A 22,531-nucleotide genomic window follows, 5' to 3' on the forward strand; every position below is an offset into this window, starting at 1 on the left:
AGTTCAAGGCCAGCCTGGTCTACAGAGTGAGTTCCAGGACAGCCAGGGCTACACAGAGAAACCCTGTCTCGAAAAACCAAAAGGAGTGGAGGGGAGAAAGAAAGAAAGAAAAAGAAAAGAAAAGCAGTCCCATGTGGTTAATGACTACCATGTTGGATGATGCAGACAAAACATCTTCCTACCTGCAGGAAGTTCTAGATAGTGCTGAACTGAGTGGGGGGCGGTGCATATGGTGCGGCTGTGGTGGCACGTGCATAAAATTCTAGCAGTTGGTAGACTAAGGCAAGAAGATTGAGAGTTCTGAGCCAATCTAGGTTATATGTAACTATGGTGTGACACTGTCAAAATAAAGTCCTGTGGAGCGGCCACACACTACCCTTGGATACTCTAAAGTTTGCCTGTGCCCAACCCACTTCCTACATTTAAGTCATCCAAAAAAAGAAAGAAAGAAAGAAAGAAAGAAAGAAAGAAAGAAAGAAAGAAAGAAAGAAAGAGAAAGAAAGAAAGCAGACAGACAGCAAGCTAGGCATGGGTGTGGTGGTGGTGCATACCCATAATCTCAACACTGTGGTAGCAGAGCAGGAGGATCGTTCCAGGTCACCACATTTCTGGGTTTCTAGGGGGCTTCTGGTTCTACTGTAGGCTGAGAGGTCAGTCTATTTCTCGTCAAAGTTGGGAAGATTTGGTTCAGGACCAAACATGGCTATCTACCATGTTTATAGGGGACAGGGGAAGCTGTGGGGATCATTCTAGTATTTTTTTTTTTTAGACAGGTTATCATCATGTAGTCCTGGCTGGCTTGGAACTCACAGATACTGGCCTGCTTTGGCCTCTGAAGTGCTGGGATTAAAGCCACCATGTTTGGTTTTACAGCATTTTGTTTGTTTAATGTACATCCCAGTGCTTACAGCCTACCCTATCTTCCCAGTCCCACCCCTCCCCCACTACCCCCTCCCCTTCTCTGAGGACTTGTCTGAGGAGAAGGGGAAGCCCTCCTGGGGTACCACTCCACCCTGATATCTGGTCCCAGAAGGACTAACCTGGTAATACAATGGCAGGGAACAGAGACCAAGACACCCTTCACTCTGCTTATTAAGGGACCCACATTTTCCAGCATTTCTTTATGCAGCTTTCTATAGATAGTGAGAATTGAGCTCCATACTGCTTTGATTTACAGGCAGAGTCAGAAGGTCCTGGCTCAGAGCCATTCAGACAAGCAAGGTCAGCTCTGCCCCATCCTGTTTTACCTGCCCTGTTGCTGTAGATGCTACCACTAGGGAGGTATTGCCTGGAGCCCTGCAGGTGTGGAGTTCAGGTATGGTCCTTCTCTGATGACCTCTAAGGTGTGACACTCACCTCACTGGCAAGCCAGTGGGACTGACTCTACTCTTTCAGATCCGGCTGAGCTCTCAGGCATGCCTGCCTCTCAAGACCAGCTAGCTGCCGCTCCTCTGTCCACAGCAGTCCACTCTAAAGGTAGGGCTCAAATGCAGTGGATTGGGCACAGGTGGGCTTTGGACCACTTGCTGGTACTGGGTGACCCTACTGTAGGACATCAGGGAGGCTGTTCTGCAGGTGCCTGGGACCTGGACCTAAATGACAACTCCAAGTCAGCATTGGGGGAGCCCATATCTCCTACTGGAGATCATCATGGCTTGCCCCACCAGCCTCCAGCCTCTTCCAGGCTCAGCCTGGGTCGTCATCGAAGACTCTGCAGCTCCAATAAGGGCCAGACTCATGAGAACGGCAATCATGACTACCTGCCTCTGGTGAGGACTGGGGAGGTGGAGGGTAGCATCATTAGAGCCAGAGCTCTGTCTCAGCTCCCCCTCCCCCCACCTCTTCTCTCCTCAGGTACGACTGCAAGAGGCACCAGGCTCCTTCCGCCTGGATGAACCCTTCTGTGCTGCTGTGTGCATTCCTCAAGAACGCCTGTGTCGAGCCTCGCCCTTTGCCGCACACCGTGCCAGCCTCAGCCCCACTTCAGCATCATCTCCTTGGGCATTTCTGAGCCCTGGTATTGGCCAAGGTGACAGTGCCACAGCCTCCTGCAGCCAGTCCCCCAGCTCAGGTTCTGAGGGTCCAGGCCAGGTAGACAGTGGGAGGGGCTCAGATACCGAGGCCTCAGAAGGAATGGAAAGGCAGGACAGCTCTGATCTTCGTGGGCGCACTTGGGCCACAGCTGTGGCCCTGGCGTGGCTGGAACACCGCTGTGCAGCTGCCTTTGGCGAGTGGGAACTGACAGCTTCTAAAGCTGATTGCTGGCTGAGGGCCCAACACCTGCCAGATGGACTTGATCTGACTGCTCTTAAAGCTGCTGCCCGGGGGCTCTTTCTGTTACTGCGACACTGGGACCAGAATCTGCAGCTACACTTGCTGTGTTACAGCCCTTCGAATGTGTAAGGCTGCTTGCAGCTCTGGCTAGCGACCCCCAACACAGTCACTGCCACCCAGGGCCAGTCTCTTGGTGCTGGGAAAGAATAAGTTGGTGTCTGCTGTCCTCCATTGCTTCACACACACACCCCCCTCCGAACATTCTTGTCACCACAGAAAGTGCCTGCCTGTGCTCTCTTCTCTCTCCTCCCACTCCATACCCCCTCCTATGTGCTCTGAGCTCTCTATAGGATAATGGAAGAGGAGAGAGCTACGGTCCCAAATCCTATGCAATAAAGTGCCTCTTAAGACTGCCTGATGAGTTGTTCATTTCCATGTTGGGAAGATGCACTTCATAGCTTGGTGTAGGCACGAGCAACCACTAACTTTATGTATGCTGCACAAAGGTGGACTTGGCAAGGTTTATTCTAAGAACACAGAGTCCGTTCCACCCATGATGCTGAGCAAGTCCTAGAAGGAAGGGGTGGGTTTCAGTGAGTTTTCCTGCTCGGCTGGATGCTCTTAGGAAAGAACTGGGGGGACAGCCAGAGCTGCAGCAGGATGACAGCATGGCACAGGTGTAGGGCAGCAGAGCTGAAGGATGTGGACGGGTATGTATTCCAGGAAAGCTCAATGAGTCCCAGCACCAGCAACCTGGAGATGAGAAACGGGTCCCAGCCATTTCAAGGTCGGCACCCATGCCCCACGCCCATCCACCCATCCACCCCATCCCCTTCTGTGGTTTCAGCTTTGAGGAGACCCCGAGCCCTTCTCCAACCCTTCCAGGTTGTCCCAGCTATTACCTGAGCAGGTGTGTGAGCCAGCGCGCAGGCATGGCCCACAGGAGGTAGGGCAGTGTGTGGAAATACCAGACATAAAACTGGTAGTGGAGCGAGCGGCTAAAGCAGATGCCAATGAAGTTGGAGGTGAAGAGGATGGAAACAATCTGTGATGTGATGGTTAAGGCTTTGGGTAGAAATGGAGGGGAGTAGGGGTGGGGTGGGGTAAGGGTTTAAAGCTCTGGGGTAAGAGCACCCTATTCTGCCTTACATGCACGCCTCCGACAAGCTTTCTAGCCTCTCTGGATCTGTTCCTCGGTTTAGTAGGGAGAGAGGAATGCATGAGACTGTAAGGCCTGAGGAGTCTGAATCCCTTGCATTCTAACCTTAATTTTCCTTCTGTAAAATTAATATGCGTACTTCCCTTAGCTCAGGTGCACTTTACACGGGAGGGAATGTGGACTCTTAGGACGATACCAAGAGTGCACCGTTTTACAATGCTGGACTTATGGTTAAGCTGTGCTGAGATGTGTAAGGTGCTCAGTGCAGTGTTTGCTGCAGAGGACAAGATCTATGACTGGGCTCGGGCCTCTTCCTGTGGTAGCTTGCTATCTCCGGCCAATGGACTAAGACTCTATCTGCACTTGGAGAGATCAAAACTGGTCTTTCCATGATTTAAAGGATATGGTTAGGTGTGAGGGGCTGGGGTGGGACTTTCCTTTTGGAAGGGTCCTTCAGCAGTGCCAGAATACTTTCCCCTGTTCTGAAGAGAAGTCATTCGGACATTTATCAAGGCCCCGGTGTATGCCAAATTCTAGATTAACCACCATGAACTTAACACTTCCCCCAAGTAGCTCCTAAGAGCTGAGCTCTCCACTCCATCCCATGAACCTTCCCATGATATTAACCCTGTTTCTTACCTGTGCCACCTATAGAGGGCAAACAGCAAGAGGAGGCTAAGGTGGGCAGCCAACAGGGCTAGATGGAAGGCACGATGCAGGAAGATGGTTTCAGGCAGGAAGCGCCAGTTTACTGTCCATTGGAAAAGAAACTGACGACCAAGGTCAAAGGAGCGGGATAGGTAGCCAATGGGGTTCTCCAGCAGGAAGGGCAATCCCAGCACCACCTGGGAATGGGTGAAGCCAGCAGAGCTGCTTAGGCTTGCCACAGCCTTCAGGGTAGTCACTTAGGAGAGCATAGTGAGACAGAAGCCTCAAAAGCTCCTTTATTTCCACAAGGAGTAGCAGGAAAGCCTCCCCACTCTCACCCCCTGCTAGAGCCTGACACCACAGAGGCACAGGAGGGGGTTGATCACACTGCCTTTCTCAAGAGTTCACCAAATCGTGGGCTGGAGAGACAGACAGCTCAGTTGTTAAGAGCATTTGTTGCTCTTCTGGAGGTGCTGAGTTTAACTCCCAGCAACCACATGGTAGCTCATGGTTATCTGTAATGGGATCTGATCTTTTTCTGTCATGCAGGCACACATGCAAATTGAGCTCTCATACACATAAATAAATGAATGGATAAATAAATAAACCTTAAAAAAAATCTTGAAAAAAATTTCACTTGATGTGTGTGTGTGTGTGTGTGTGTGTGTGTATGTATGTGTGGTGTGTGTGTGTGTTTGAAGGGGGAAGGAGGTATTTAGAGAGAGAGTCTCACTATGTAGTCCTGGCTGGCCTGGCATTTGTAGACCAGGGTGCCCCTCAAATCAGAGACCTCCCAAGTGCTAGGGTTAAAGATGTGTACCACCATGCCTAGCTAGTTGATCAGGTCTTAAGCAAGCAGCTTTAGGAAGGCTCTGAGAGGCCTGGCAAGTTCAGTAGCCATGGGATCTAAAGTGGCTGCCCAGTGAAAGCAACAACTCCAAACTCTTGTCTGTTGGCTTTTGAGAAAGCCCTAAGAGATTTAAGGAGATCTGTCTCTTCGGTAAGGGGCGGCCCTTTCTCATCAGTAAGGGCAGGATAGACAGTTACCTGAAGAGCAGCACAGATGGCCAGCTTGGGGAGGGCACCACGGAAGCCAAACTGAGTAAGAAGAAGAAATAGCAATCCCGGGGCGAAGAGCAGCACGTTCATCTTCACCGAGACAGCCAGGCTGAAATGGACAAAGGACAGGAAAAGTCCAGGGTCAGCTCCAGGACTGGGTGCCCCTTGGAACGACACCCCCAACTCCCCCACAGATCTTCTCCTCAGGTTATTAAGTGCTAGGATGTGGTCTCTATCCAGAACTGTTAGAGGAGCACAGATGGCCTGAGAGGAGGCTGGGAAGAAGGGAATAATACCTGTCCCTCTATCCAGACTAAATGGACATGCACTGATTGACATACTTAAGGGCCAACTCCAACAATGGATGCCATCTGGGAACAACATAGGAAGAAAGCATGAGGAGAGGAACTTTCTACAGATCCTTGACTTGTTCAGGGTGGCCAGAGCGACCTACAGTAACTAACCACTCCCCCCCCCCCCCCCCAGTCAGGGTTTCTCTGTGTAGCCCTGGCTGTCCTGGAACTCAGAAATCCGCCTGCCTCTGCCTCCCAAGTGCTGGGATTAAAGGCGTGCACCACCACTGCCTGGCTATCTAACCACTCTTGATGTCCTCTCCTGCAGAACATTGGGAAGATATGGAAATGTGACTGAGGGGGGCAGAAGGAAAAGGCTCTGACCTGAAACAGCAGCAGCCCCAGCTCCAGCACTGTGCCAGGAAAAGGTTGATGCTCAGGAAGAGCAAGGCCATAGCTACTGGGTCATTGAAGAGTCGCAGTACAAAGATGGAATGGACACGGTAAGAGGCACAACACATGAAGAAAAAGACGAAGGGAGGTACCTAAAGGGTGGGCACCAACGTCAGCTCCCCAAACCTGAGCCACCCCCACCACCCACTTCAGGCCAGGGCCAGTTGGTCCTGTAGCATCAACTCACCTTGGAGGTCTGGTGGTATATCAAGAAAACAAGCACCAAGGTGACAAGGTAGAGTACAGCAAAGATGTTCTGGGCCATAGGGATATCAGTGCCCCGGTCAGTAGCATAGAATAGCCCCGTAAAGATGTACAAAAACCCAGCTGGGTAGCTGGGAGATGAAAGGAAGCATGAGCCTAGGGCAGGACAATCAGCCTGGTACCCACCCAGCCCTTCACACTGCCTTCAGACTTCCTATCCTCACTCACACAAGAGGTCCGGTGTCACCCTGCAGCTGTGTGTAGTCATATGTGCCATTGACGAAACCCTCCACCTGGGCCATGTAGGCCTTCCAGTCAATCTCTGTGTCTGGAAGAAGATAACATGGTCTCGTTCCTTCTGAGTCCAGAACTTGCCTACTTCTAAACCCCATGCCTTCAGACCACCAAAGCCCAGAGATTCTACCTCATTCCCAGGTTTCTCCCATCATCGTCCCTGATGTAACCACACCTACGGCATTCTCTGGGTGAACCCAGATATTTCGTCTGTGTGTTATGTGTGTGCATGCATATGAAGGTCAGGAGTTGACACTGGTGTCTTCCTCTGTCATTTATATAACAGAGTATAGCTAGTCAGTTTGCTTCAAGGATCCCTTGTCCTGCCTCTCCAGTGCCGTGATCACAGATGGGCCACCATGCCTGCCTGGCATTTATGCCTAATGCTAGGAATGTGAACTATGGGTCTCACATTTGCATGGTAAATACTACGAGCTAAGCTATCTCCTTAAGCCCATGAATGCAGGTGTCTTAAACTCAAATGTGTAGAACTGAATTTATGATCTTTCTTCCTACTCCAAATTTACTCTTTCCTGTATTCTTCAAGTAGTACTTCTCTCCTTTTCAGTTTGTGTGTATATGTTTACAAGATAGGGTTTCTCTGTGTAGCTCTGGCTATCTGGCTGTCCTGGAACTCTGTAGACTAGGCTGGCCTTAAACTCACAGAGATCCACCTGCTTCTGCCTCCCAAGTGCTGGGATTAAAGGCGTGCGCCACCACCGCCAGGCTTCTTAGTTCTTGTAACAGTCTTGTTCTCTTTCTGTCTTGTGTGTGTTTATATGCACATGTGTGGATGCCCACATAAGTGAGCGTGCATGCATGTGAGTATGAGTGTGGAGGTTAGAGGTTAATGGTGATTCTCTTTCTGGAATGTCCCTCACTCTCATTTTAAGAACAGGGTCTTTATAAGCCAGTTGTGATGATGTCCACCTTTAATCTCAACAACACTCAGGATCCAGAAGCAGGCAGATTTCTGTGAGCTTGAGGCCACTGTGGTCTACATAGCAAAGCCAATCAGGGCTACTTAGTGAGTGAGACTCTGTTTTGTTTTGTTTTTTAAAAAAAAGACTGATCCTGGGAGACACCAGTACCTAATGGATTTAAATGGTCACAAAATGCACTCTTTAAAAGGACTTTCAAGACCTAAGAATTAAAAGCATGAAAAATCAGATCTGCGGTGGGAAGTGACCGTCTAAGGCTACAGACAAGCAGCAGAAACAGCAGCAGCAACAACACATTAATTCCGGCTAGAACTTCGCGGCTGCTTATGCTTTCTTAGCAGGCTGAATGTTAAATGCAGGAGGTAATCTCTAGGTAACCTCCCTCCCATATGGGAGAGAGATTATGATCGCTGTTCTGGAAAATGGGCTTGGGTCAGGTAAAGGATATGGGTTTGAACGGTGAATGAAAGCTCTGTAATCTAGTTTGGGTATCCCTCCCTCCCTCCCTCCGGTTCTCTCCCCTTCAGTGAACTCACATGCCACCCTGTGAATGACCCAGAAGGTGATGCCCACCTCTGCTATGCAGAGGCAGGAGGCCACCAGCAATGTGTAGCGTGGTTCCCGCAGCAGTAGGTAGCGTTCTTGCCAGGCACGCTGTAGCCATTGTTTCCAGATTCCTGCGGGCTGGCCGACAGAAGCCGGCTGGCCGCGTTTCCGCAGCCCAGCAGCCATCTTGACAGTGCACCACTCTTCTGCTTCCACCACCCGGGAAAACCAACTCTCAGACACTAGGTTCCGGTCTCCCACTCTGGGCGTCTTCTCAAACTAAATGCTGATCCGAGTAACCAGAAGCCTTATTTACTAAAAGTCAGTCTGTTAGACTCAGGGAGTTGGAGTTTCTAGGCCAAAATGATTCATTGGCTACATATTTAGTGCTTATTATACACAGTGGTGAGATATATTTCTAATGTGAATATGTGCACCAGAATAAGGATAAGATAGCTAGTCCTTAGAACGCATCTCCTTTGAAAGACTACACGATGTTGTAATATAAATATACATTTACTTCTCGGTGTATGTCCCTTTCAGAGCGCATAAACACGAGTATATCAGTGTTTGCCCAGAAAACAAAACAACAGTTCTGTTCTCTTCTCCAAGCCCAGCTTTCCACTCTGCCTATGTCCAGAGTAGTTGTGTTCACGCTAGAGGGGAACGCTCCTTTCAGTATTCCTCCCGCCTTCCCAAGCACCCGAAGGTGCTCCAAAAATCTTGGGAAGAAGGGAATCTTTAATTAATCACGCCTCTTATTGGAAAGGGTTATTGAAAACCGATCACGAGAGGACGCAATAATGAGCCTGGTCACGTCTAGTGACCAGATCCGGTTTGCCACGAGGAGATGTGGTCGAGTTTAGACGGGCAGTTCGTTAATATGACACCAAGTAATTCAGCTTTCCAGCCGGACGATTTTCAAAAAAGAGCTTAGAAGGTGACGGAAGTTCCACGTGTTTGTGTGGAGCAGCTGCAGGGGAGGGCGGAGACACAGGCTCCGCCTTCCATTTCTTACCTCCGTGATTGGGCTCCTAAGCCCCGCCCTGGCTGCAGCGCAGCCCGGAGCATGGCCTCTCCCCGGACTCCGGTGTCCCCTCCGGAGTTACCGGAGAAGAACTTCCAGTACCGCCAAGTCCAGTACTGGGACCAGCGCTACAAAGACGCGGCCGACTCTGGACCCTACGAGTGGTTCGGAGACTTCGCTTCCTTCCGTGCCCTCCTAGAGCCGGAGCTGTGTCCTGAGGACCGTATCCTCGTGCTAGGTGGGTAGTGTCCCAGCCACCGGTCGCTGGCCAGACCACATCCGCTTTCTTCTCTTCTGCTTTCTCCTGTACGAGGACGCCCCAGTTCGGAGCCAACACCCAGTACCTTCAGAATCTGTCTGTATTTAGCCAGGGCAGACAGAAATAAGAGATCGTCAGCACTTTGGAAAAAGACAGTCCTTTGGTGTCCCAGCGAGGGGCATTACCCTGCCCCACACACTGGAGGCAGCCTGGGACACTGGAAAGCATATCTCTGTGGACCTACTTCAAGTCCCAGCATTAACTGGCTGTGTAACCTAGGACAAGTCATGAATCCATTGTGTGCTTCAGTTTCCGTTTCTAGAAATGGGACTGCAAATTTTTCTGGAGTAAATCGTGTGCACCTCGAGCATAACACCTAGTTTTCTTTTCGCACCAGCGGGCACCCGGAGTTGTTGTCAGGTAAAGGGAGTTACCACTTCTCTGAACTCCAGGAGAAAAGTTTGGTCCTAAACACTCATAGGGTAGAATAATACTCTCTGAGTCTGATGGAGAATTGCAGCTGAGGTAGGTGTCAACAAGAGAGATGCTAGGATGTCAGCTGCTGGATACTCAGGAAAAGTGTGAATGAGTTGAATTGCCTTCCAAATATAGTTTGAAAACGTTTTGTTCGAGAAGCCTGTATACATTTTGTTTTTGTTTTTGTTTTGTTTTTAGACAGGGTCTCACTATGAAATCCTGGCTGGCTTGAAACTCACAGAGATCCACCTACCTCTGCTTCTAAAGCCTGTATACATTTAAGTGGAATACTTGATAGGGATAAAAAGGGTATCTCTTATACATACTATATATATATATATATATATATATATATATATATATATATATAATTACAATGTGTCTGCACTACTCAATTTGGGAAGTAGAACGTGACCAGGACTAGAAAGGATAACCTAGTGGCTAAGAATTTGGACTCTGGGAGCAAGTAGTTAATGGTAGAAACTTGGTTTAGCTGGAATTGTAATCGTGTACAAAATCTTTAAATTTCTTTGCCCCTATTTCCAAGCCTTAAGAAAATAAAAACCTAGCTGGGTGTGGTGACTCACACCTTTAATCCCAGCCTTGGGAGCAAGAGGCCAGCCTGGGCTATGCAGCAAGTTCCAGGACAGCAAGGAGGCTACATAGAAAGACCCTGTTTCAGCAAAACAACATAAGTAAATAACTAAGAAAATGAAAACCTACAGATGAGATCTTCTGGTGATTAGATGAATATGTGAACCATCTAGACCAATACCTGGCTAAAAGCTTCATGTGTCTTCGGAATTTTCTTATGGTTTTCCTGTAACTTCTCCCCACTAGAAGTAAACAGTTTCTTGAATTCTGTGGTTGTATACTATTGCGTTTATTTATAGAGTTACCACAGAACTATGTTTATCTAGCTTTAGTGCCTTTCAAAATTAACTGGCAAGTTAGGCTCCACTCTGAGATTCTAATTCCAGGGAAGTCTAATATAGAAGCTAGGGACGGTTTTTCTTTTGTTGAAATAGGGTCTTGTTATGTAGCAGTCTAGCCTGACATTTACTGATTAGGATACTTTCCACCCCTACCTCCTAAGGGCTGGGATTGCAGGTGGGCACCAGCAGGCCTGCACGCAGGGCTCTGTTTTCAGCAGTCTCCACAGCTGATTGTCGTACTGCTGGTGGGCAAGACATCTGTCTTCCTTAAAATCTTAGAATCTTGCTGACCAGGAGATGTTCTTTTTCTGGATAGGAGGGATAAGTCTGAGGAGGGATAGGAGATGAAAAGCCTAATTGTAAAAGTTTAGGTTTTCAGAAAACTTAGAACTTCGAGATCTAAGAACTCAGAATTTGGAAGTTAGATCTGAGTAGAGCACCTGGCAGGTGCCAGGCAATATGCTGGCCCCTTCTGACGTGTTTACTCGATTTCTAAAGCTGGGTAACGAGTATTCAGAGCTACTGTAGGTTAGGGGTCTATAAACCTTTTCTGAACAAGGCCAGAGAATGGATATTTTAGGCTTTGTAATCTCTCTCAGACACTCAGTTCTGCTATGGTAATAGACACACAGCTGGGGGCTGGAGAGATGGCTCAGCAGTTAAGATCACCAACTACTCTTCCGGAGGTCCCGAGTCTAATTCCCAGCAACCACATAGTGGCTCATAACCATCTGTAATGGGATCCGATGCCCTCTTCTGGTGTGTCTCAAGACAGCAACAGTGTGCTCATATATAATAAATTAATTAATTAAAAAAATAGACACACAGCCACAGACAGCGCATAAAAAAGAACTGATGTTCTCTAATAAAACTTTTTTTTTTTTTCGAGACAGGGTTTCTCTTTATAGCCCTGGCTGTCCTGGAACTCACTTTGTAGACCAGGCTGGCCTCCAACTCAGAAATCCACCTGCCTCTGCCTACCGAGTGCTGGGATTAAAGACATGCGCCACCACTGCCCAGCATAAAACTTATGTTTAAGACAGAGTCTCCTGTAGTCCTGGCTGGCCTAAAACTCACAGGTAGACTAGTCTGGCATAAGACTCACAAAGCCTGCCTTTGCCTTCTGGGTGCTGAGATTACAGACGTGAGCCACTATACCTACCCAAAGCTTTATTTATCAAAAGGAAATAAAGATTCTACTGTAAGTCACTGTCTTGGGTTGAGTTCCCCAGAAAGGATCCCAAGAAGGAGATTCCTGTCCAAGTCATTCATCCAGTAGTGGCTTCCAGGAAAAACTGACGGGTAAGAATTGGGAAAGACAGTTGGGCGTGGTGGCGCACGCCTTTAATCCCAGCACTTGGGAGGCAGAAACAGGATGATTTCTGAGTTCGAGGACAGCCTGGTCTACAGAGTGAGTTCCAGGACAGCCAGGGCTATACAGAGAAATCCTGTCTCGAACAAACAAAACAAAACAAAACAAAAGAATAGGGAAAGGCAAAAAAGATAAAACTGTGGTCTCAGGCAAAATCTCGAGAATAATTTTGGCCCGAAGGGTCACAGATGACGACCTTTAGAAGCAAATACATACCAAAACCTGGGGACAGACTAAAGCTTACAAAAGGGCTACAGGGTCCGGTCAGAACATTGGCAGTATCTGCTGTCATGGGCATATGAACTGCAGATGGTCTCCAATATCAGGGTTTCTAGTTCTGCTGTCTTGCCATGCAGCGCACAAGGAGAAGCAGTTAGAACTCCGCAATAGCTTCATAGTGAATTACAGCCCACTGGTCATGCTAATGTAGCCCAAGCTGGAGTGTCACCACCAGGCTTGAGTGGGCCTCTTGGAAACTGAGAGGCAGTTGAGCATCATGGTTAGAAGCTCTGGCTTGGTGTGAGACAGATGTCAGTCCAAATTCTGGCTCCATCTCTGTTGTGTCCTTGGAAAGCTCCTTAACTATTTTCCTCAATTTCTCCACCTAAAAACTGAGGACAATAAAATACTATTTCTGTAAATTGAAAATAAACTGAGAATTCTTATGAATTACTTAGCATAATACTGAGTGCTCAGTGACTATTAACTGTAACAATTTGGGGGGAGGGCTAAGGAGGTAACTCAGTTCATTAAGTTCTTGTCTAGCTTGTAGGAAGCTGAGCGTTCAATTCCTAGTATCATGTAAATTGCAAATAGTCCGTATTTCACATAAATCTGAATCCCAGTGATCCAGAAGTAGAAGTGTCAAGTTTCAAGCCTGGGACCAATGGCCCAGGTGCCTACTTAACATATCAAAGTAGGGCTGGGGAGATGGCTTAGCAGTTAAGAGCACTGACTGGCTCTTCTGAAGGTCCTGAGTTCAAATCCCAGCAACCACATGGTGGCTCACAACCATCTGTAATGTCCTCTGATGCCCTCTTCTGGTGCATCTGAAGACAGCTACAGTGAACTTACATATAATAATAAATAAATCTTTAGGCCAGAGCAAGCGGGGCCAACCAAAGCAAGCAGAGGTCCTGAATTCAAATTCCCAGCAACTACATGATGGCTCACAACTACAGTGTACTCATATACATTAAATAAATAAATAAATATTTTATGCATTCATTCATTCATCTGGTCCTGAAACCCAGGAGAAGAAAGATCAGAATTTCAATGCCATTCTCAACTACATAGGCAGCCTATCTAAAAAGAAAACACTTTAATTTTTTCTCTTTAATGTCTTTCTTTTTTTTCTTTTTGAATGTGATTTCACTATGTAGCCCAGGCTGGCCTGGAACTTAGAGACCTACCTGCCTCTGCCTCCTCAGTGCTGAGATTAAAGGTGCCTGCAACCCAGCCCAGCCTGTTTATGATTTTTGAAGCATGGTGTTACGATACATGGGGCTGGCCTGGAACTTACTATGTAAATGAGGCTGGCTTTGAATTCCTAATCTCATGATTCTATGATATTGATAAATAAGAATTGGAAGCCGCCTGGATACCAAGAAGGTGAGATCCCTTTATGGAACCTGGCAAGAGCTGCTATCTAGCCCCATTCTTAGCCCAAGATGGGCTACTGGAAGACCTGCAAAAGAGCACTTTCTTTCAGAGCAATGTAAATTGGGCTGTCCTCCCTCTCCTTGAACCTGCCCTCTTAGAGACTGCATTCTTTTGTTGTTATTTTTGAAACAGGGTCATACTTTAGCCCAGGCTGACCTCCAACTTAGAGTCCACCTGCCTCTGCCTCCTAAATGCTGGGATTAAAGTTATGAGACTATGCCTAGCTTAGAGATTGCATTGTAGATAATTTACTCCAGATTTCCCTGCACCCCACCCCCAACTCCCAAGGCACGGATTATTTCTCAGCTCTTCTGAGTCAGTGTCTTGGAAATTCTTGGCAGACTCACCTCAGGTAGGGTCCGTTGCCTGTGTGATGCTAGTTTGTCCCTCTCTTTGCTATATGATAGTTGTAAGTCTACATTTAATCTTCCCAGCAGGCACTTAAAAACAAAACCAAAGCTGGGCAGTGGTGGCACAAGTCTTTAATCACAGCATCCAGGAGGCAAAGGGGTGGGCAGATCTCGGAATTCAAGACCAGCCTGTTCTATAGAGTGAGTTCCAGAACAGCCAGGACTACACAGAGAAAACCTGTCTCAAAAAAACAAAAAACAAAAAAAAAGCAAAACCACCCAGAGTCTCTTATAGCCTAGGCTGACTTTGCATTTGCTTAGCTAAGAGGGACCCCTGATCCTCTCCCTGGGACTACAGGCATGTAGTACTACACACTACTGCATTCGATTTATGTGGCCTTGAGGAGACAACCCAGGGCTTCGTGCATGCTAGGAAAGTACTCTGTTCATTTAGCTACTTCTGCAGAGCATGCATTATTTCTCAGCAGAGACCAAAGTGGAGTATCCAATACATACATTTAGTACAATGGATCAGCTCCACTGCATGTCTCCATCTACTCTTCTCTTAGTTTATTAATTCTGCCTTGGACATCAGTGTAAGATTATAATCCATAACAGGACATCTTCCAGGGTTCCAAGATCCTCTTACTTGTTAGAGGTACCTTAAATGTAATAGTGTTATGCTCCTAATGATGCCAATATTTATACATTCTGAGTCTGAGGAAACTGAAGCCCTAGGAATCAGATGCTTTTCTTTGTAACTGGGAAAGTCAAATCCAAATCTTTGAATTCCTGAATTCCAAGCTCCTTCAGCAACTCCACAGATGTTTGTAGCTCTTAAATTTAGTACATTACATCTGTGTAGGCTAGCTACTGACTGTTCTTATCATTCTCTTAAACAGGAAACCCAAGTTCTTGGTACTGAAACAACTTACCCTAGTCCACATAGCTGAGAAAGAAAGAGACACTTGTGTCCAAGTTTGTGTTATTCCAAAACTCAACACTCTTCTATGCTGGGTTGCTTTAAAAACTTGGTGAGATGGTGGCGCACGCCTTTAGTTCCAGCACTTTGGAGGCAGAGGCAGGCAGATTTCTGAGTTCAAGGCCAGCCTGGTCTACAGAGTGAGTTCCAGGACAGTCAGGACTACACAGAGAAACCCTGTCTCCAAAACAAAACAAAAAATCAAGAACTTGGTGCAGCTAACCGGGCAGTGGTGGTGACTGCCTTTAATCCCAGCACTTGGGGGGCCGAGGCAGACAGATTTCTGAGTTCGAGGCCAGCCTGATCTACAGTGTGAGTTCCAGGACAGCCAGGTCTATACATAAAAACCCTGTCTTGAAAGAAAAGAAAAGAAAAGAGAAAAGAAAAGAACTTGGTACAGGGTCAGGTGTAGGGGATGAATGGAGAGAAAACAGGCCAAATAGTGGATAAATAACTGGAAGGTGAGAACCAAAACTAACCTAGCTCTTTTGCTACCCATCCTACCCATGGCAGGTTGCGGGAACAGTGCCTTGAGCTATGAGCTATTCCTTGGAGGCTTCCCTAATGTGACCAGTGTGGATTACTCTCCAGTAGTGGTGGCAGCCATGCAAGTTCGCTATGCCCATGTACCCAGTCTACGCTGGGAGACCATGGATGTTCGAGCACTGGACTTCCCTAGTGGGTCTTTTGATGTTGTCCTCGAGAAGGGCACTCTGGATGCCATGCTGGCTGGGGAGCCAGATCCCTGGAATGTATCTTCTGAAGGTATCCACACTGTGGACCAGGTGCTGAGTGAGGTGAGGAAGCAGCAAGACAGCAGACCAAGATGCCTGCAGGGAGAAGGGGTTGAACTCTCAGGACATTGGACAAATTCAGCAATCAGAAAAATGAGGTTTGGAGCAGGTTCTCTTAAAAGTATGGATTTCTAAAGAACAGAGGAGACTGGAGTGACCAAGGCTCACAAAGGCCAATCAATGGTTAGATACTAGCTTGACATAGGGAAGAAGTGGGAGCCAGGTCCCAGACAGTGAGACAGATTGAGAAGGTGAGTAGCTGACAGGAAAGCAATGTCTCCTGGATGAATGTCTTCCCTGTCTAGAACCCAACCTTATACAGAACAACCAAAGGCAGAGGGTGGCTTAGTCTGTCACAGAAAGCCAGAAAGAACTATTGGATATAGAGTAGTATCTGAGGCTTGATTAGATCACTATGGGTTGTACTGACCTTTGAGGACCTGGAGATGATTCTGCACTGATGGTTTCTCTGTCTGCCTTGCAGGTAAGCCGGTTGCTAGTTCCCGGAGGCCGATTCATCTCAATGACTTCTGCAGGTCCCCACTTTAGGATCAGACACTATGCTCAATCCCGTTATGACTGGTCACTGAGGCATACAACCTATAGCAGTGGTTTTCATTTCCACTTTTACATCATGCATAAGGGCAGAGCGCTCAGTGTGTCCCAGCTGGCCCTGGGGGCCCAGATCCTCTCATCCCCCAGCCCTCCTGCCTCACCCTGCTTCCTCCAAGACTCAGACAACGAGGACTTCCTCAGTGCCATTCAGCTGTGAGCCTGGAAGTGTGATCTCCAAGCCCTCCCTGCCTTTGTGCATTAGGCTCCTAGGGAGTTGGAATTCCCAGTTTGAGGCTGGGGATTGGTTGCTGGGTACTCAAATCCAGAGGTCTTGTGCATAAAATAGTGCCGGTGGGATCAAGCCCATGTGAACCAATACAGTGTGAGTCCAACTAAATCCCAAATCCCAGGTTTCTGGCTTCTAGGATTTTTATTTCTACAGAGTTTCCCCGCCTCCTCCATGTGACTTTATCTTTAGGGGCAAAGCTCAACACATGCTCCTCTGCTCATCCAACCTGCATTTATCCTTAGAGGTTAAAGACTTTGAATTTAGACTGCTTTATGCTTCTGATTTCAGCTCCAACCCCAACATGGTGACCTGTCCCAGTTAGGCTATACAGGTACTTAAGGAGACCATGTATTTGTGATGTTCCCACACCAGGGCGTCCAGACAATGCTCACCTTCCCCACCAGGAACTTACACCCGAGATTGTCAACAACTGTACCCCAGCAGACTGAAGCAGCAGACACACACACACTCACACACGGAGGTCTGTGTTTATTCACACACTCCTGTTACATTGAGGATGGAGAAAGATTTTTACAAAGGACAACCCTGGGTTGAGAACATCTTCCGGTCCACAGGTGTCATCCAAAGGTACTGAGCAGTCCCCATTTGGGTTCCCAGGGGTAGCATGAAGGGGTCCAAGGTAAAATCAGATCTGGGCCCTTAAAAGATGATACCTTGGGAGGGAGGAGTCTCCCAGTGAGCCTCCTGGGGTCAGAATTGGGCAGACTGGCCATGTGGTTAGTTACCATGTTGGGGGCTTGTCCCATCCCAGTCTCAACACCTGTTCTATCTGCCAGGCGCAGAAGAGCATGGCGGAGGCTGTGGGGGAAGGGCACAAACCATGAGCGGAGCCAGTAAACAAAGAATCGGATATAAAAATACAAATGTGCTGAGGAAGTCCCTTAGAAAGAGGCTGGGGTCACGCCAGACAGGGGTACAGTTGAGGAACTGCCCGGAGGGCTAGGCTGAGGTGGGTAGGAAGCTCATGCAAATATGCAGCCAAACCTCCCTGGCCGCGCAGTCCGACGCCGCAGCTGCCCGGGCTGCAGACCAGATTGATCGGAGGAGGGGCGGGGCAGGGGAGCCGTGCGGGAGGGGGCGGGCTGGGGGCCGTGGGTCTCTGTGTCGGTTCCGGTGTGCGGGGTGGAGCTGCGGCCCGAGGTTCTAAAGTGCATGAGTGCGTCGGCGGGCTCCGGGCTGGTCCGCACCACCACTACCGCCGCCGCCGTGGTGCTGAAGCGGACAGCTCCAGAGCGCCTGGCAGCGGCGGTAGCAACACTGACCCCGTGGCGGCGTGGCCCTGCAGCCCCCGCCCGCAGGCACCTCGGCCCCGGGCGGGGGTGCGCCGGCAGCCGCATCGCCGGCCCGTGCTCCTGGCCGCTGCGGGGCTGGGCCCGGAGCCCGCCGCCAGAGCCGGCGCGTCTACACTCCGGACGGAGGCTTCTCCCCCATCCCCTTCAGCACGTCGTCTATCCGGTCATCCTCGATCACCACTGCGCAGGGAGAAAGCGCATCAGCCGCGCGGTCTCGGGGGGCGGCGGCGACAGTGGGGCCGGTGTCCTCAAGCCCCGCGCAGATCTACTCTACTGCCTGTGTTTCCGCGACACCACTCAAAACCCTATGCCCTCCCTACCCGAACTCTCCCGCGGACCCTACCTGCTACCAAGCCTGGGACCCAAACCTCCCTATGTGGGAACACCCCTCTTCCGAAGACTCCCAATGCGAACCCTCCCGTCACCTGAGCCTTCCTCCATCTAAGCCGACCAGAAACCTCTGCCTTCGACACAACCCCCTCCTCGAACTGAGCTCAGATGAAACTGTCACCTGGTGTAACCCTTTCCTCTACCTGAATCCCTGTTTTGATAGTGCCTTCCTGAGTCCCCTCCCAATACAAACAATCAAGACGACCGAACCCCTGGCCTCGGTGCCCTCCAGTAACATCCACCTACTCATCTCAGCCCAAGGAATTGGCCCACCACCTTGTGTTCCCAGTGCCAAGCAGCCCCAAATACCCTAAGCGGCCCCTCCCCCTTAACCAGGAGCCAGGGCTCTTTTTCCAGAAGTGGAGAGCTTCGAATCCGGGACACAGTATTCCCGGGAGAGGGAAAGAATGGGACAACTCCACAGCAGGGACCCTCCCCACCCCGGGCGGGTGCGCAGCTGGCTGCGCTGGTCTGCGGCAAGAGCAGCTGCCACTTGACGGGGAACGGCAGCCTGGGGACGCCAGGCGAAGGGTTTCTGGGTCAGGCGGCGACTCCGGGCCCGGGTCGCGTACCTCTCTTGGCTCGGCCGATCTGGCCCAGCTTGGGGGGCCGCTTGGCCTGGTTGCCAGCGAAGAAGGAGTTGGTGTCCTGCAGGCGGCAGCTGAAAGAGAGGTCGGAACCTTCGGGGTCTGCGCCGAAGCGGCCCATCTTGTCCTCACCGTAGGGTAGGATCTCGGACATGGCGGGCTCCGGGCGGGCTAGGGACTGCGGCGGGGCACGGGCAGAGGCTAGCTGCCGGACCGGCCCTAGCTCAGCAGGGGAGCCGGCGGAAGGATGAAGTCATACAGCATCCGGGACTGCGGAGCCGAGCGGGGCCTCCTCCCCCGCGCCTCCGCCTCCCGGGCCGCTGGGCAGGCGGCGGCGGCAGCGGCGGGGACCGGGCGGGGGCGGGGCGGGGGCGGCGGCGGCGGCGAGAGCGGAATGACGATGAGCGCCCGACTGCGGCAGAGAACGGCGGGCGGGGCGCGGTGGAGGCGGGGCGGGAACCGGCCAGCGGAAAGAGGCGGGGCCCAGCGGTCCGAGGGAGCCCGGTGATCCCTGGAGTGGAACGCGCGGCCGTGGGAGGTTCCCGCGAGGTGGCCGGGAATGGCCGCCACGTGGGCCCGGGGGAACCGCAGCGGCCGGTGCAGGCGACAGCTAGGCGGGAGCGGCTAGCCGAGTGCTTAGGGGAGAAGGGGAGTGACGGACGCCGCGGTTAGGGGAGAGCAACTGAGAACTGAGCGCCAAAAGCTGGGGGCGCGACGGGGCCCCAGAAGGCGGCGGCCAGGCTGGTTGTGAACACAGCCCTGGGCTCTGAAACGCGACCGGGAAAGGGCCAACTACGCGTGGAGAGAGGGGAAGGAACCATCCGACTGGAGCGCGGGAAGAGCTCGGGCCTGGGGGTGGTGCCACTGTGCTTGGCGCGTTCCTGTATCCTGGTTGCGCGTAGGTCTCCATCAGTTGGCCAATTTGTATTCGACTGTCTGAGCATCTGTCAGTCTACCTCTGTGTATCTGATCTTGGTCTCTGTGTGCTAGTTTTGAATTTCTGTGTCTGTCTGCATACCTGGTCCCTGTATGAGTACCACTGGATCTGTCCCCCGAGACTGCGGTGCGGCCTTTCAGGGGAAGGATCTTAAACACTGCAACCGCAGCGCGCGCCAGAATAGACTCCCCACAAACCCTAGGACCGCTGTTGGCGCCAAAATCCAGACTCAAAGCGCCAGTCGCTCCACGCGGTTCCCTCAGCCTGGGAGGCTTGCTCTAGCTGGCAGTGTGGGAGAAATGAATGGCAGCGTCGCGGCGGGCGCCCTGGATGCGGATGACGCAGGGAAGCCCAGAGTGCCTGAGCATGAGGCGCGCGCTAGTAAGCATCGGCAGGGACTGGGTGTCCCCCGCCCTTGTTGCTGGGGCCTGGGGTAGAGTTCTCTCCCTCCCCTGAAAAGAACACGCACACTTCCTTTCACCTCTTGCGCCCCCCCCAACCCCGCCCCTGCCCTGCTAGCAGTCAGCTGCAGCGTCACCCGCTCTCTGGCGCGAGAGGGCTCTGGCGCAATCACTGGCCTTGGGAGGGAGGGAGGGTGTGTCTCACATTCACTCTCAGTGACAGGCTGGTAAAGACAATAATGACGCTATTGCTTTTGCCCATGCTCCAAGCAAGACACCTTCCCTTTAGTCCCGCCAAATCACGCTAGTGAGATTGCTGGGTTTTCTCCCTTCGGGTGTTTAATGCAAAGGTCTCTGCTGTCAGGACTCTGAACAGGGCCTATGGGATAGGGAGGAGGTGTGATTGGGATTACCTCTGGGGTGTAGCCTAACAGGGGTTCCTTCTAACACTCCAGTACGCCATCTTTATGGCTGGGAGGAATGGTCCCCAACTGAGCCCTGGGGTGAGAAAGACCGACCCTGACATCTGAAAGGAAGGACAGAGTAACTCTGGGTGATCAGATTGTCCAAAACACCTCCTTCCCCTGGAAGTTGCACAGCTTTCAATCTAGAATCTGCCATTTTCTGAATGACCTTGAATTGAAGGCCCAATAATCGTGTCTTTTTAAATCATTTGTGTTGGTCCTTGTGGAGTTGGCCATTCATCTCTGTGATCAGTCAGGCTGATCTCTGTGAGTCTGAGGCCAGCTGCATCTACACAGTAAGTTCAGGGCTACATAATGAGACCTTGTCCAAAAACAAACAAAAATCATTGCTACTTATATAACTTTAGAAAAATAAAGCCACCAAAATCTTAGCAGTATACCCTTCATCTTCCCATGTGATCTCTCTGCGCTGCGATTCTAGTTTAAACAGAGAAAACAGAAGCTACTCATTAAGGCCAGTTTTGTGGGTGAAACAGCCCTGAGCTAAGCTGCATTGTTTCAGAACTGAGCAACCGTTCACCTAAATCGATGAAGAAAGAACCCTGGGTCCTTGCCAAGAATGATACTGTGTGGGAACTGAACCAAATCTCTCTCTAGAAGGAGAGAGATAAAGTCAATAATTTAATCTGGAATTCATTTTTATTTTATTATTTTTTAAAGACAGGGTCTTACTGTATAGACCCAACTAGCTTGAAACTTGTCATATAGCTCAGGTAAACCTTCCTGCCTTAGCCCCCAGTGTTCTGGGGTGCATGGTTGTGCTTCCACACTCAGTTGGTTAGATTCTTTTTTGTTTTGTTTGAGACAGGGTCTCATTATGTAGCTTAAGCTGGTCTGAAACTTGTGGTAAATAAACCAGGCTAGCCTTGAGCCTCCTAAGCAATCTGATTTGTGCCTCCTTCTACATGGTGGAGCATAGTTAAGCAAAAAAGACCCAAGTGCAAAACTTTAAAGATATTGTAATACTAAATGTGCATAAGTTCCACTTATGTGTGAGAAATTTTCCTTATATTCTTATCTTCTACGCAAAAGTGTGATGTTCTGCATCTCTGCTGAGATAAAGTTTGGAGTATTGGGTTTTTTTTTAAGATTTATTTATTTATTTATTTATTTATTTATTTATTATATGTAATTACACTGTAGCTGTCTTCAGACACTCCAGAAAAGGCAGTCAGATCTCGTTACAGATGGTTGTGAGCCACCATGTGGTGCTGGGATTTGAACTCCAGCAGTCGGGTGCTCTTACCCACTGAGCCCTCTCACCAGCCCAAGTTTGGAGTATTGTAATAGCACTTTAAATGTTTTTATTGACAGCCTCTCACTTGGGGCATAGTGGCACACTCCTGTAATCCCAGCACCCAGAAGGCTGAAGAAGGATTGGAAGTATCGTGGGCTACATTGAAATCCTTTCTCAAAAAAACAAAAACAAACAAATAAACAAAAAACAACCAAGGACCAGTGCTGAAGCTCAATGATAAAGCAGCTTGCAAAATATGCATAAGACTCTGGGATGGTTCCCCAGGAGGGAACAGCAAGATCAAACCACCACTGATGATAGAATCCATTTACCAAGGATCACACTGGAGCCGCAGACACAGCAGTGGACTCTGATACACTAGTGTAGTGATTAATGAACTGTTGAATGGCTTATACAAGTGATACAAGTGAAGCTTGTCCTATAGCTTGGTAAGCCCTCCTGACTCAGCCTCCAGTGACTGGGGTTGCATGGCTGTGCTTCTACACTCAGTTGGTTAGATTCTTTTTTGTTTTGTTTTGTATAAGTATGAACACTTAAGTTTCCCAGTATCTTAGGTTTCTCATCTGCCATGCAGGGAAATTATATTA

At 49.7% G+C, this 22,531-nt stretch overlaps 4 protein-coding genes across 18 annotated transcripts in view; 2 read left to right on the forward strand and 2 right to left on the reverse strand.

The window, feature by feature from the left end:
- The window catches only part of Vwa5b2 (von Willebrand factor A domain containing 5B2), a 15,895-nt gene extending 13,212 nt beyond the window's left edge, over positions 1–2,683 (forward strand). For 8 of the 12 annotated variants that reach the window (XM_085832343.1, XM_085832345.1, XM_085832351.1 and 5 more), the window contains 4 exons: positions 1,178–1,315; positions 1,396–1,476; positions 1,552–1,769; positions 1,855–2,683. In XM_085832343.1, the coding sequence (XP_085688469.1) occupies positions 1,178–1,315; positions 1,396–1,476; positions 1,552–1,769; positions 1,855–2,403 (986 nt within the window). In that variant the 3' untranslated portion in view covers positions 2,404–2,683. The remainder of the gene's footprint in view (positions 1–1,177; positions 1,316–1,395; positions 1,477–1,551; positions 1,770–1,854) is intronic. The other 4 variants (XM_029470397.2, XM_029470402.2, XM_029470404.2 and 1 more) reach the window with 2 other exon arrangements.
- A 98-nt stretch (positions 2,684–2,781) lies between these two features.
- Alg3 (ALG3 alpha-1,3- mannosyltransferase) lies at positions 2,782–8,086 on the reverse strand. Of its 2 annotated transcripts, none has more exons than XM_085832353.1 (9): positions 7,862–8,086; positions 6,319–6,418; positions 6,074–6,221; positions 5,818–5,978; positions 5,129–5,249; positions 4,073–4,278; positions 3,838–3,915; positions 3,177–3,320; positions 2,782–3,027 (listed from the first exon to the last, which is right to left on the reverse strand). In XM_085832353.1, the coding sequence occupies exons 1-9, from the start codon at positions 8,055–8,057 to the stop codon at positions 2,865–2,867; spliced, it is 1,317 nt and encodes a 438-aa protein (XP_085688479.1). In that variant the 5' UTR covers positions 8,058–8,086; the 3' UTR covers positions 2,782–2,864. The 2 variants fall into 2 exon arrangements, with proteins under 2 accessions (XP_085688479.1, XP_085688480.1); XM_085832354.1 differs by having other exon boundaries at positions 7,899–8,085.
- Positions 8,087–8,730: 644 nt separating this feature from the next.
- Ece2 (endothelin converting enzyme 2) overlaps positions 8,731–22,531 on the forward strand; it is a 37,138-nt gene continuing 23,337 nt past the window's right edge. The window contains exons 1-3 of one of the 3 annotated variants that reach the window (XM_021184640.3): positions 8,885–9,136; positions 15,449–15,732; positions 16,214–16,693. In XM_021184640.3, the coding sequence (XP_021040299.1) occupies positions 8,941–9,136; positions 15,449–15,732; positions 16,214–16,501 (768 nt within the window). In that variant the 5' untranslated portion in view covers positions 8,885–8,940 and the 3' untranslated portion in view covers positions 16,502–16,693. Of the gene's footprint in view, positions 9,137–15,448; positions 15,733–16,213; positions 16,694–19,345; positions 20,182–22,531 lie in introns of those variants that run through there. The other 2 variants (XM_021184632.3, XM_085832511.1) reach the window with 2 other exon arrangements.
- Camk2n2 (calcium/calmodulin dependent protein kinase II inhibitor 2) lies at positions 17,043–19,222 on the reverse strand. The gene is made up of 2 exons (XM_021184641.3): positions 18,849–19,222; positions 17,043–18,066 (listed from the first exon to the last, which is right to left on the reverse strand). The coding sequence occupies exons 1-2, from the start codon at positions 19,015–19,017 to the stop codon at positions 17,996–17,998; spliced, it is 240 nt and encodes a 79-aa protein (XP_021040300.1). The 5' UTR covers positions 19,018–19,222; the 3' UTR covers positions 17,043–17,995.

The sequence above is a fragment of the Mus caroli genome, unplaced genomic scaffold (assembly GCF_978045245.1).
Source record: "Mus caroli unplaced genomic scaffold, Mus_caroli_1 scaffold_17, whole genome shotgun sequence".
NCBI classification, from domain to species: Eukaryota; Metazoa; Chordata; class Mammalia; order Rodentia; family Muridae; genus Mus; species Mus caroli.